The 13621-nt window shown below is 45.7% G+C and overlaps 1 protein-coding gene across 2 annotated transcripts in view; it reads left to right on the top strand.

Annotated features, from left to right (window-relative positions):
* The first annotated feature begins 5324 nt into the window (after positions 1 to 5324).
* Positions 5325 to 13621, top strand: part of SH3BP5L (SH3 binding domain protein 5 like) — a 24351-nt gene continuing 16054 nt past the window's right edge. Inside the window, exons 1-2 of one of the 2 annotated variants that reach the window (XM_004696860.3) lie at positions 5325 to 5376; positions 5835 to 6436. In XM_004696860.3, the coding sequence (XP_004696917.1) occupies positions 6254 to 6436 (183 nt within the window). In that variant the 5' untranslated portion in view covers positions 5325 to 5376; positions 5835 to 6253. Of the gene's footprint in view, positions 5377 to 5432; positions 5540 to 5834; positions 6437 to 13621 lie in introns of those variants that run through there. The other variant, XM_045284615.1, reaches the window with a different exon arrangement.

Genomic DNA, 13621 nt, shown 5'->3' with positions numbered 1-13621 from the left:
ACCACCAGCCTTTTTGTTAACAGCTGAGCACTTTATTGTGCCAGCAGGGTTCCTTGGGAAGTAAAAAACAAACAAACCAAACTCATGTTTGATTTGATTCCATCTCATAACAACTCCATAGGAAATCACAGGAGTGTCTCATGAGGTTCTAAGGCTATAACTTTTACAAAAACAGACTACCATATCTTTATGTCATGGAGCAGCTGGTGGGTTTGAACTGCTGACCTTCCGATTCGCCATCAATGTTTAACTACTGCACCACTAGGTCTCCTTGGAGTAGTAATTAGGATGGTGATAAATGAGTCATATTGAAGTGACAAGAATTCTTCAACTGGCAAAAAAGAAACCTGTAAATGTTGGCTGCACACATTTAAGAAGGCCGATTCTTATGGAGGGAAGAGCGATTAAGAACTGTAAGTGGCGTGAAAAGGACATCTGACCTCCTCTCCTCCCTTTTGACCATTTCTAACACCAGCCATCTGTCTTATGGCTATTTCTCTACGGGGTTCGATAATTTGTTGCAGTAACCACACAGAACTTACAGGCAATACTCACAATTAATGGGGTTTAATTAGGAAAGTAACATTAAAATTCAGAATCCAAAAGGGCTTGGGATACAGTTCATACATCATTAAATCCTCCTCTCGGCCATACCCACAGACAGGCCTCTTTCTGGCTTTCTGACCCTCGGGCTCCTTGGGTTGGCATGGCCTTGGCCCTGCTCAGGAAAGAATTACAAAGCTCGTTAGCTCTTCCCAGAAGCACCCCAACCTACCAGCAATCCTTGGCCCAAAGGGACTCAGCCCGCTGACTCCATGGACCAGGAAGCCCACACCATCTTCTGCTATGCTCCTGCTGCTGTATTCCTGCCACTGCTTCACATCATCTCTCACTATCTCTGGAGTTACAACTCTGTCTTGTGGGTTTAGGAGGTTCCAAGGTCAGAATGCTGGATCCAAAGGATAGGCTCTGTTTCCATCCTTTCTTCTTGGTGGTAGTCAAATCTCCGCTCTGGGAGTGACTGTCTTTTAAGTTTAGTCAATGGCAAAATTAACAAATCCCTCTGTTAGGGTTCCATACATCTTATTTGCATGCCCTCCCATACACATGCCACATCTTTGCATTATGAACAAGCTGTCAATTCCTGTGGTAGGACACAGCATCTCATTCACATAGTCCCACCCAATCATTTGGTGGGCACTGTAAAATCATAACCAGAAAGGCCACAATAATGGATCCTCACATCATGAAAGAAAATACAGGGAGAATTTTTTACTTGTTTTGACAGAGGAAAAATTTGTCTTATGGAATCATCCCAACTGGGGATAATTGGAATAGAAATACTCTGTAGTGAGAGAAGCTTAGGTCATGGAAGAAAGTATGTGGATATTTATCATAAATATGCCATAGATATTAAAAATAATAGACCCAAATGGTTCTCCTTTCTGTACAAATTTGATATTGTCAAGATATTTACACTAACCAAAGATTCAACATAAACTCAATCAAAAGCCCAACAGCCTTCTTCACAGAAATGGAAAACCAATGTTCAAGTTTTTTTGAATGGTAAGAGGCCTTGCATAGTTTTAAGAATGTTGAAAAGTAAAACATCTTTGCAATTTTAAAAAGAATTACATTTTCTGATTTTAAAACACACTATACATATACAATAATTAAAGCATCCTGACAATGGCATAATAATAAACATATAGATGATTTGGGAATCCAAAAATAAACCTCCTTATCAATAGTCAGCTGATTTTTTAATACAAGGGTACTAAGTCACTTGGTGAGAAAAGAAGAGTCTCTTAAATAAATGGTGCTGGGGTACAACTGGGGAGCAAGGGGAGCAAAGTAACGAAGTCCCCAAGGAACCCTGAAAATAGACTTCCGACTTGGCACCTCAACAGACTGATTAGACAACACATATTAAGGTCTGCACACAGACCTGGAACTATCGTTTTGTTTTTTCTTCTCTTGCTCTGTTTTGTTTATTATATTTTGTTTTTCCTTTCTTTTTTTTTCTTTCACCCTATGTCTATCTACATAAGCTAGGCAGGAGGAACAATCCTGAGGATTGCCAAGAAATTTTGAAGACAGGTACATGTCAACTGACTAGAAGAGATCCATATTTGTGTGTATTCAAAAGAAAGGTAATCCGATAGAAATGCAGAAATTATAGAAAAATATTAATACCCCATGCAAGTACAATTCATCAAGGGTTGCAGCAGTACATTAATAGGGAGCTGCCAAAAATTCAAGCTGCATTCAGAAGAGGATGTCAAACAAGGGACAGCATTACTGATATCAGATGGCTTTTGGCTGGAAACAGGGAATACCAGAAAGATATCCACATGGCTTTTTGACCATGCAAAGGCATTAGACTGCTTGGATCATAGAAAACTATGGATATCCTGGAGAATAATGGGAATCCCAGAACACTTCATTGTGCTAATGTGTATGTGGATCCTGTACATGGATCAAGGTTATTATATAAACAGTATAAGAGAATACTGCACAGCTTAAGATCAAGTAAGGTTTATGTCAAGATTGTATCCTCTCAATCTGTTTGCTGAGCAAATAATCAGAGAAGCTGGACTAATTGTGGCATCAAAACTGGAGGAAGAATTATTAACAACCTTTGATGCACAGATGAAACAACCTGGCTTGCTCAAAGAGAAGGACTTGAAGCACTTGCTGATGCAGATTAAGGATTATAGTCTTCCATATGGATTACAACTCAATGTAAAGAAAGCAGAAGTCCTCATACCTGGACCAATAAGTAACATCACAGTATACAGAAAAGTTTGAAGTTGTCAAGGATTTCATCTTGCTGTATCCACAATCAATGCTTAGTAATAAAAAAAATAAAAGGACGCATTGCATTGGGTAAATCTGCACAAAACCACTTTAAAGTATTGAAGAGCAAGGCTATTACTTTGAGGACTAAAGTATGCCTGACTTAAGCTGTGGTTTCTTAAAAAGATCATTTTATTGGGGGTTCATGCAGTTATCACAATCCATCCATCCATTGTGTCAAGCACATTTGTACATGTTGCCATCATCATTCTCAAAACATTTGCTTTCTAAAGCTGTGGTATTTTACATTTCCTTACATGCATGTGAAAGATGGACATTAAGTAAGACTCAAGAATTGATGCATTTGAATTATGGCAGTGAGGAATATTTAATGTACCATGGGCTGCCAGAACAAAGAAGTCTGTCTTGGAAGAGGTTCGACCAGAACGCTTCTTAGAAACAATGATGGTAAGGCTTGGTCTCACTGATTTGGAGTTGACTTGATGGCAGTGGAGGTTAAACAGGCTCAGAGCTTTACCTATTTTTTACCTCTTCCTCCCCACAAACAGTATATAAGCCTATCAGAAATACTGTTAGGGGATAATATATTCTATATGATTAAGTAATATTCAGTCTCAGGTCAGTGGAGACATTATAGTCTTGGCATCTTATGTATTCATGTTTTTTCCTCACCAGATCCATGTGTGGAAATATAGGCTATAACTCAGAGTTTATGACCACTGACGAACAAGAAAATGGAGGTACACTACCTTTATAAGAATGGTAGGTGTTACCTGGTAGTGCCAAGGAGGAAATGCTGGAGAATTCAGGCTTGGGTAAACAGAAGATGGTGAGTATAGCAGGTCATTATTGTGAAGTTTTAGTTCTCCCAAACAAGTGACTAGTACAGATCAAATAAATTATGTTCATGACTTCTTTATATAACTTTTATAGTTTTTGTATGGCATCTTATTAGTAAAATGAATGTACTAAAAATTAAGGTCTTATTACTCATCCACACGTCCTTAAGATGGGACGACAAAGGGCCCTGCTGGCTCACTAGAGCGAGAAAAGTTAGTTCTGGAATTTGAAAAAATACAATCGAGTTTTATGGAGAAGTACCTCTTAAGAAGCAATGTATTTGGTTTCTATTCCTTAATTTCATAGCGACCTTAATGGACAGAGAACTGTCCCTGTGGGTTTCTGAGATGGCGGCAACTCTTCATGGAGTGTAAAAAGCCTCATCTTCCTCCTTCTTGAGTTGGTGGTGCTTTAAACCGGTGTTTAGCTGCCTAACGCGGAACCCAAAAAAACCACCCGGGATCCAATGAGTTGGAATCAACTCGGTGGCCCTGTTTTGCCTCCTTAACTAAAAAGCAGCAATTACATGTGGGGTCATGGGATAGAGGGTCAGGATCCAAAGTAAGGATTCATTTCCTTTGCCCGTTCGACCTTCAGGGCAAACCTTGAGTTGGCGATGGGAAGCTAGGGCTTTAGTAAAAATAAAACCTACAACTCTGAAATCTTTGACTGGTCCTTGCGGGTGACATGAAGAAATGGCGACCCAGTCCTATGCCCAAGTCAGGTAATGATACATAGGCCATGCAACAAACAGAAACTCCTCGTCTTCAAGCACGGCCTAAGGTGATCAGACGTCCCGATTTTTAACAATTTTTCCCGCGTCCCGCGGCGTTTTAAAAAAGTCCCGATTTTTGGAAAGAATGCACAAGCTAAGGTGTATACTGTTTTCGACTGCCATGTGGTTATTCCGCCAGGATATGAGTTTTATCAATGGTGTCCCGCTTTACCAATGTTAAAATCTGGTCACCTTAACCAAGTTTCCAATTAAGAGTGTGATTAGTGACGCCGGCGAAACGACTCGGAGTTCGCGCGCCCTGGGCTCGGGGAGAGGCAGTGGCCTTCGCCGAGACGGGGAGGATCGCGCAGGCCTCCAGGGAATGTGACCCTTCAGAGCTGACGACGAGTCCTGCCAGTCCCAGGAGGTGTGCTGCCCACTTCGTTAGGAGGAAAAGTGCTTTCTGGAAGACGGCCTCGCGTGCCAACACCGGAGGGCAGTTAGTCCCTCCCGGCTCCCGCGCGACCCGCGCCAAGGCGCGGTCTCCGGCGGGGCCGGAAGTTACGTGCGCGCGGGCGGAGCTCCGTAAACAAGATGGCCGCATCCTACGGGCTCTCATTCCCTCGGTTTTATGTCTAGCACCTTCATACTCGCCAGCAGAGACTCTCAACGCCATATATTCCTCTAGGTTTTCATTAAAACGGGCTCAAGAAAAACATTCCTCCTAGGCTTGCTGGGGAATGGAATCCGGGCCGCAGAGGTACCCCCGAACCTCGTAGGGCGCCATTCTGTACGGAAACCGCAGGTGGGGATGTTAAGGAGTCCGTACGAGGCTCGGCTTTCCCGTCGGGAGTAGCCGGGAGGGGCGATGGGACCGGAGGAGGCTGGTAAACACTGACGTATTTCCGCTTCCGCTTACCCGGCGCATTTGATTGGATCAGCTTGTTGCGGGGAGGGAGGGAGAAGATTGTTTGCAGCCGAAGAGCTCAGCTCACGGGAAGGTAAACTGAGATAAAGCTGTTAAGGGTGGCTTTTGCACCGGAATGTGTAGGCTGCATGGGGGCTGGGTCTCTTGGAGTTGCGTGAGACTTGGAGACCGGACAGTGAGGCTGTCGGGCCCCTTGGACAGAGACGAAGGACTGGGGCGGGGCAGGGGGTTCCAAGGTGAATTGCAAAGGGGGGCGAGGAGGCAGTGGAGTGGGCGCAGGGGAAGCGGGGTGGAAAGAGCCCGGGAGCTCGACGGCAAGTCCTGAAGGCTTTGGAGGGGGAGGAACTGGAGTAGGGGGAAGAGCTGGACGTAAAGTTCTGGAGGGATGGGGCAAGAATTGAGATGGGACGGTTCTGAATACGGAGGTGTGGACGGAGAGCTGGGCCCCTAAATGGCCGAGAGGCTAGAAGGAGCCGGTGCCTAGATGCAGATGCTGGCATGACCATATCCTTGGCCTTTGTTCCCCTACAGCTCCCTAGAGACGGTCATCTATCTGCCTCTGCCCGGGCCTAGCCTTCCTTCATTCTACAGCTGCCACGACAGCCTGGAGGCGCCTGCCTCCGCACTCCCGAATGGTGCTCCTCCTTGTAGACCTCGGCCCGAGATCCAGACCCCCTTTGCCCTCTGCGGTGGAGCCTTTGCTCCGGATCTCCCCCGGTGGACTCCCCATCACGGCAAGGGAAGGACTTTTGCCCAGACTACTCCATCTCTCTAGGATCTCCACTGACAGTTTGAATCTCAGCCTCTACGTGTGAGGCCCACCCGCGTTTTCTGACTTAACAAGCGACACCTCCCTTGCTGCCCAGAGCCCAAGAAGCCCCACACTGGGGCCCTCGTCCCAGCATGCCAGTCCTTTCTTGTGCATAGGGCTCTGCCCTCTCCCTGTCAACATGGCTGAGTGTAGGCAGGTTCCAGGTCGACGGGCGACTCCTCAGGGGGAGCTAAGGCCTGAGGTGGTTGAGGATGAAGTCCCTAGAAATCCAGTTGCGGAGGAACCTGGAGGAGGCGGAAGCACCAGCAGTGAGACCAAATTGTCCCCAAGAGAGGAGGAAGAACTGGATCCTAGAATACAGGTGAGGAGACTGAGCTAGGGGAAGAGACAGGGAGCCCAGAATCCAACCTTCATAAGAGCTGTCACATGAATGAGGGCTTAGAATTATATATCCCCTCCTGGGATGTTAGAACAGAAAAGAAAAAAACAAGTTGTCAACAAATCATTGCATGTAATGTGACAAGTAGCAAAAGAGTTAGATGGCTAGAGTGTTGGGTGAGTGCCCAGGGTATACTGCTGAAGGCCACCCTAGAGATTCAAAGGAACACATTAGCATCACATCCACCCAGGTGCATTTGGGTCAGGAGGGAATAAGTGTCCACTTTGGAAGTGCTGTTCTCCTTTCCATGTAATGAGAGGGGCCTGTTAACTCAGAGAGTGCTGTGTGAGTGGAATGTGAGCGAATGAATGAGCCCTGCAAGGGCTCTGGATGCTGAGCGATCAGATCTTTCTCCTTTTCCTTTCTTCTTATCTTTTTCCTTACTTCTCATCAGTGCCTCCCAAGGACTTTCACACAGGAGGAGACCTTTCAGGTCACAATTCTATCAAATTTTGGTCTATTAGGAAATCCCATGTGTTCAAGAGATTGTATCAATCGTAGTCTTTGACACCACCCTTTGCTCTCAAGATGCTGGGTGGGTATACCAAAGGAATGGAAGAACTGGTTTACCATCCGGGAGTGTTTACAGTCTGGTTGGGTGGGACAGGCTGATCTTTGCAAAGGGAACGCAGGCACTGTGGTGAGAAGGAGGTGCAGAATCCGGAGAAAGTGCACGGCTGGGGTGCAGTGTCTTGGGGCCTTGTCCTGGAAGGTCTCCATGGGAAAGTTGGTTGGGCACGTGTGGGCCAGGCTGCTCCAGAGTGTTTGGGGTCTGAGTCTGCCGTTTGGTCCGGTAGTAGCTCCAAGCTTTTAATGTGGAAGTGACTCATTCTTCTGTGTAGCTGAGAAAGTGCCTTTTAGATTGTGGATGCTTGCGTTTCTGTGTCATCAAACCTTTACTGGATTGCTCCAGCAAGTGGAGCATAAAGTAAAGCTGGTCCTGGCATTATCCCTGCCCTTTTGGTGGGTTTTCTCCGATGTGTGTGTGCCAGTGCCTCTTGAACTATCCCTGCACTTATAATGGAGCTATGTCAATCCTTTTCTTTCTGGCATGAGTCAGATTTATTTCTGCCGAGCCTCAAGGGGATTGCATTGAGAGCAACTACATTTTTCCTGCTAATTCTACAGATTTGTCATCCACTGAGAAAACAAGTTGTACTGAGAACAGCTCCATGGTTTGTGATTTGTAAAGCCTGTTTCCGCATCAGGATTAGAGCTAAGCTGATTCGCATGACCGCTTCCAGCTGTGCACTGGCTAGAATCCTAAAGTTCCTTCCTTTCAGGAAATCTATTGCGCCATCTTGGGTGAAAGTGTGTAGGTAGCACTTAGGAAGGAGACCCCCATTGAGTCCCTGGGGAAGAGGACCTTGCAACTTACTTCCTGCTCCTCCCAACAATATTCTTTGCCCTGGTCCAGAGGAAAGAATCCTTAGCAGTGTCTTTGCTCAGCCTCTCCTGCTCTTAGTGCTTCTCCAGGGCTCCGCTGCTGCAGGCAATAGTGTTAATAGTCACTCTGGTGCTGCACTGCCCATTAAGGTAGCGATTATCCGCATAAAACTTAAGACCAAACCCACCACCATTGAGTTGATTCTGAGCCCCGGTAAGACAGGGTAGAACTGCCCTGTGATTTCTTGAGACTCTAACTCTTTATGGGAGTAGAAAGCGTCATCTTTCTCCCCCAGATTGGCTGGTGATTTTGAATGGCTGATCTTGTGGTTAGCAGTCTAACATGTAGCCCTGCCTCTAGGGTTCCTTTTTTATCCGCATGTGGCTACTTCAATTTAAAAAAAAAACTTTAAGTGAAATGAGGTACAAAATGCAGGTGTTGTATCAGCACCATGTTGTATCAGCAGTGCAGAAAATTGAGCAGTTTTATTATCACAGAGCGTTCTCTTGGCCTGCCTCACATGTAATGACATGGTGGCGAGGCCAGAGGTCTTGCCTCAGCAGGAATTTAGCAGCCATCTTGCAGTGGTTATCTTCCTTTTCCCCATATGGGAGAGGGAGCCTAGTGTGAGGAGATGTCTCCATGGAGGTGGCCAGATGGCAGTTCGCACTTCTGCTTTGGACCCCTGTTCTGCCTAAGAATACTATTGGTTTGTATGCCTTTTTTGAGTGTTGACGTACGTACCCAAGACCATGTTGCCTTGAATGTGTTTCATTATTTTGAATTTGTGTTCATTTTCATGTTTTTCAATGCATGTAGTCGATCTTCACCGATAGATTGATCTGACTTTCCCAGGAAGCTCTAGAAGCATTCATTCCAAAGCAGTTTCCAGACACATGGATTCTCCTGGTCTGGGTAGGAGGTAAAGTGATGGTAACTTGCAGCCAGCTCTGAGTCCACCTGACCAGGAATATTTCAGTGACCCAGACCCTGCTCTAGGTTTTCCTGGAGCTCCCAGAAGAGGTTGCCCTTAAGATTCCACTCTGGGAAGTGGGAATGCAGTTCATCAGGCCCCTCTGCCCACATTGCATGTGAGATACCTTTGGAAGCTTACGGAAGCAAGCTGGCAGAAGATCTACAGTGGGCTGTCCATCTAGGAAGGCCTCTAACTGCACCTGGTGTCGTGAGTTGGATCATAGTTTCTGAGAGGGTCTCAGAGGAGAGAAAGAGCATCTGTCTTGTCACTCGGTTGCTTTTTCTCTTAGACATTTTAATACCCTCAGCTTATTGTCAAGTCTTACCTGCAGCTTCTATGTGCTTATCCAGAAGGGTAGGGTTGACACCAGTGGGCCACCGAATTTCCTTTATTTATAAGTCCTTGGGCTCCGTACCACCCTTCTCCCTCTTCTGACAATCCGTTTGAATCCTTTGATTTTCTTTACTAGGTGGGGCAAGAGCATTTATAGCCTAAGTGGCCAAGCATTTGGCTCAGTGGACTGGCATCCTGGGAATGTGCCCAGGGTGTTCTGGGAAGGTCACCCTTCTTGGCTTACTTCTTTGCTTACTGATGGATGATGTGTGCTGACTCCAAATTCCATTTTGCTTAGTGACAGGAGGAGCTAGCCAAATGGAATGTATGCGCCCAGCATTGCCCTGGGTCTTCTCCAGCCTGCCCATCTCTGCCCTGCCACCCCTGCTGGCCCACTCTTCATCTCCCCTCTGGTTGTTTTCTTAGAAAGAGTTTTGTGGCTCTGGGGGCAGACGTACTAGCCTTCCTGGAAGTTGATTTTTTTCACTATCAAAAGGCTCTTTAATTGCATTGAGGTGGACTAGGATTTTGAGTCCCATATAGAAAGACAATGGCTGCCCTGACCCTTGGCCAATAGCAAACTTAACAAAAGGGCCATTGAGTCCATTCTGACTCACAGTGACCCTGTGGAGAGTGCACCTGTCCCTGTGGCCTTCTCAGGCTATGCATCCTTATGGGAACAGAACGGCTCATCTTACTCCCGCAGAGTGACTTGTGGATTTGAACTGCTGACCTTGTAGTTAGCAGTCCAACTTGTAACTCACTAACCGTTGGGCTCCTTGCCAATAGCAAAAGCACTGTAAATCATGTTTCTTCTGTGGGGATGGCTTATGCTTGACCATTCATTTCTTTGATGAATTTGTCAGCATCAGGAGCGTGGAAATGAGCAGTTTGTATTGTCAGGAGTGGGGATCCAGGCGTGGACCTTGGTTTGCCCATATGAACATCCTAGGGTGCTTCTCCCTAGGATTGTTGGGTTGAGGGGGTTCCCAACACTTGAACGGGTCCTTAGGAGCGACTTTGTGATTGTGGAAAATATTAAAGACAGACAGACAGTGGGGCACACGGGCTCCTTGTCCCATGTCAGGACTGAGAGAGGATGTATTTTCCAATGGGTATAGATAATGGGGCTTACAGATCTTTCATAAGGCATGCCTGCCATACAGCTAACATCAGACATAATCAATAGGTAATATAAACAGGTAACATAAACAAGCAATAAGATGCGTCAGTGTCTTGACCCTGTGTTAGTTGACCTCAACCCCCCTGAGCCCTCGCCAGGGGGAGTAATCTCTGATCAGTATCAGCAAGAGATGTCAAAACAGAGTTTGCTGCATTTTGTGCTGGGTTGGCTATAGAAGCTGAGTGCTTCTAGTTACAGATAAGCTTTAGGCATTGTGAAGTCGCCAGACACAGAAATGATTCATTTTGTATGGTAGCTCTTTTTTGACAGTTCTTTTATGGGGGGTTATTGGAGGGACTGTGTCCAATAATGAGAATGTATATTAAGATTGATTTATATCATAACTGTGAGAGTCTTCCCCCACCAGAGTCGGTGTTCCAGACCCGTAATTATGAGCATGGATGATTTAGCTGGATCACGTCCTCATCCAGTCCCTCAGTTTACCACATAGGGTGTGCATACAGGGTCCCTCTGTTGGCTGGCTTCTCTTCCTCTGACCTCATCAGTGTTTATTGCATTCCTGAGCTGATCGCTTTTCTACCAGGGTTGTAGTTCTCTCTCTTTTTTATAGTTCTCTCTTTTAAAAATAATTTTATTGAGGGCTCTTAAAGCTCTTATCACTATCCATACATCATTGTGTCAAGCACATTTGTATACATGTTGACATCATCATTTTCAAAATATTTTCTTTCTGCTTGAGCCCTTGGTATCAGCTCCCCCCCCATGAACCCCTTGATAATTTATAAATTATTGTTATTTTTTCATGTCTTATACTGAGCTGTTTCCCTTCATCCACTTTTTTGTTGTCCGTCCCCCTACGAGCGGGTTATACGTAGATCATTGTGATCGGTTTCCCCTTTCTCCCCCCTCCTTTCCCTTCGCCTCCTGGTATCACTTCTCCAATGATTGGTCCTGAGGTGTTTATCTGTACTGAATTCCCTGTGTTTCCAGCTCTTATCTGTACCAGTGTACATGCTCCGGTCTAGCTGGATTTTTAAGGTAGAATTGGGATCATGATAGTGAGGGAGGAAGGAAGCATTAAAGAACTAGAGGAAAGTTGTATGTTTCATTGGTGCTATACTGCACCCTGACTGGCTTGTCTCTTCCTTGTGACCCTTCTGTAAGGGGATGTCCAATTGTTACAGATGGGCTTGGGGTCTCATAGATATGTTTTTTTGTTCTGGGTCTTTGATGCCTGATCCCCGATCCCATCATGATTCCATACCTGACACCTCATGATCATACAGGCTGGGGTGCTTCTTCCATCTGGGCTTTGTTGCTTCTCAGCTAGATGGTCGCTTGTTTATCTTCAAACCTTTAAGACCCCAGTCGCTATATCTTTTGAGAGCCCGGCACCATCAGTTTTCACTACATTTGCTGTGCAACTACGTGACCGCCAACAAGCGAAAGACCCAAGGCGAGCATCACAGACAGAATGTGTAGTTCTCTTAAGTGACATCACTCCTTGTCCACCCAGGGCTAACCTGAGTCCTCAGAGCCCAATAGTAGCACAATGGCAGAAAATTGGGATCTGAGGTCCTAACTCGACCCAATTAAAGCTACCAATGACCTGTCTGGCCTTGGGCGATTCACCCATTGTTTTTCCTCTCTGAGATGCAAATAGGTCGAGGAAGAGCATCTTCTGGAGGGTCTGCTGAGGGGACAGAGTTACTTCCTCTCCTTGGTAGTCTGAAACACCTTTTGGGTCAAGGTAAACCACAGGACACTGCACATTGGCTTGGAAACCAGTACCTCTCATCCTGCCTAAGGAATTACCTTTTCTGAATTACCTGTGGAGTGATCTATCCACTGATAGTGATGGTCCTGCTTAAGAATGGTCTGAAATTCAAGTTGTGTCCCTCCGCGTGGAGTTGGTGCTGCGACCTGGGCACCTCTACGCTTTTCTGAGCTTTGTGGGCTTTTTTGAGTCCAGAGTGGTTGTGCCATGTTTGACAAGTGGGCCTGTTTTTGTTTGAGTGGACTCTGGGTTGTGTGATGTATCAGTCTGCCAGGACACAGCAACTACTAGACCAGTACGGTCAAGTAGGAGAGTCGCGTGCCACATGTGGCTGCTATGCGCATGACACATGGCTGGTTCAGGATGCACTTTGCTGTAAATATAAATATACACTGGGTCTCAGATTTAGTTTAAACAAAGGTAGAAGGTGTGGATAATTTTTCCTGTTGATTGCAGCTTGAAATAATAATTTGATTGTATTGGCTTAGATGAAACATATTACAATATGTACCGTTGATTTAAGTGTGGTTACTAGAAGAAAAAAATGTACATTTCACCTATCACTTGCATTGCATTTCTCTTGGACAGTTTTGTTCAGAGAAGCCCAGAGCCAGATTGTGGCTGTCCTGCAGCAGGGTCCGTCTTATGGCATGCACAGTGGGTGTACCTTTTATCTTTCCACCTCTGTGTGTTCTTCCACCGTGATTAATGCCCATCATGTGTTTTCCCATGATCTTACCTGCTGACTGGAATCTTTCTTGCACTATGGAGAGGTATAGAAATAGAACGATTAGTGGGGAATTATGCATCTTAGTCTGACCATCTCACCAGACAGTTGAAAGTGCCTATTGAGGTTGTTTTTGTTGTAGCCTACTGTCCGTTCCCAGAAAGAAAACAACCCAGACTGCCAACAAGTTCAAAAGAAAAAGTTTTATTACCTGCGCAGGGACTGTCAGCCCTCTTGAGAGGAGACTGAGCGGTGGCCTGTCTAATTTTCCAAAGGTTTTTATACTTTTGCAACGTGTAGGCATGCAAGCAAGCAGAGTACAGAAGCAGCATATTGCGATTAGCCGTTCGTAGTTGAACAATCACTGCTCTTAGTTCTTCCAAGCCTTCTGAACATACATTTCCTTCGGTACAGTCCGTTCGCTTGTCAGCACAGCCTGCCTCCCTAATATCAGCTAGTTTATTTATAGTTTATAGCTTGTTCATTTATAGTTCATAATGGCTTCTGTCAGCTTAAAATGGCTTCACTCGTGTCAGGGCTGTTTAGGTTTTTCCTGGAGCTATACATTTTCAATATCATCAGCCACATGTATGAGATACCACTTGTCTGAGGAAGGAGCGCAGGTCCTCTCTAGGCAGCAGTCAGTCTGAAGACCCTGTGGGCTCAAGGAGGTGGAGGTCACTACTGAGTCCCAGGCCTTTTTTCCAGGTAGGGCCCTGGGCAAAGAGCAGCTCTGCTTCCAAGGAGCTTGGCTGTGGGGGAA

This window comes from Echinops telfairi, unplaced genomic scaffold, assembly GCF_000313985.2.
Source record: "Echinops telfairi isolate 266 unplaced genomic scaffold, ASM31398v2 ScPeMD7_7469;HRSCAF=8507_0, whole genome shotgun sequence".
Lineage (NCBI taxonomy): Eukaryota > Metazoa > Chordata > Mammalia > Afrosoricida > Tenrecidae > Echinops > Echinops telfairi.
The sequence above is the reverse complement of the archived record's forward strand: the minus strand, read 5'-3'. Positions and strand labels throughout refer to the sequence as shown.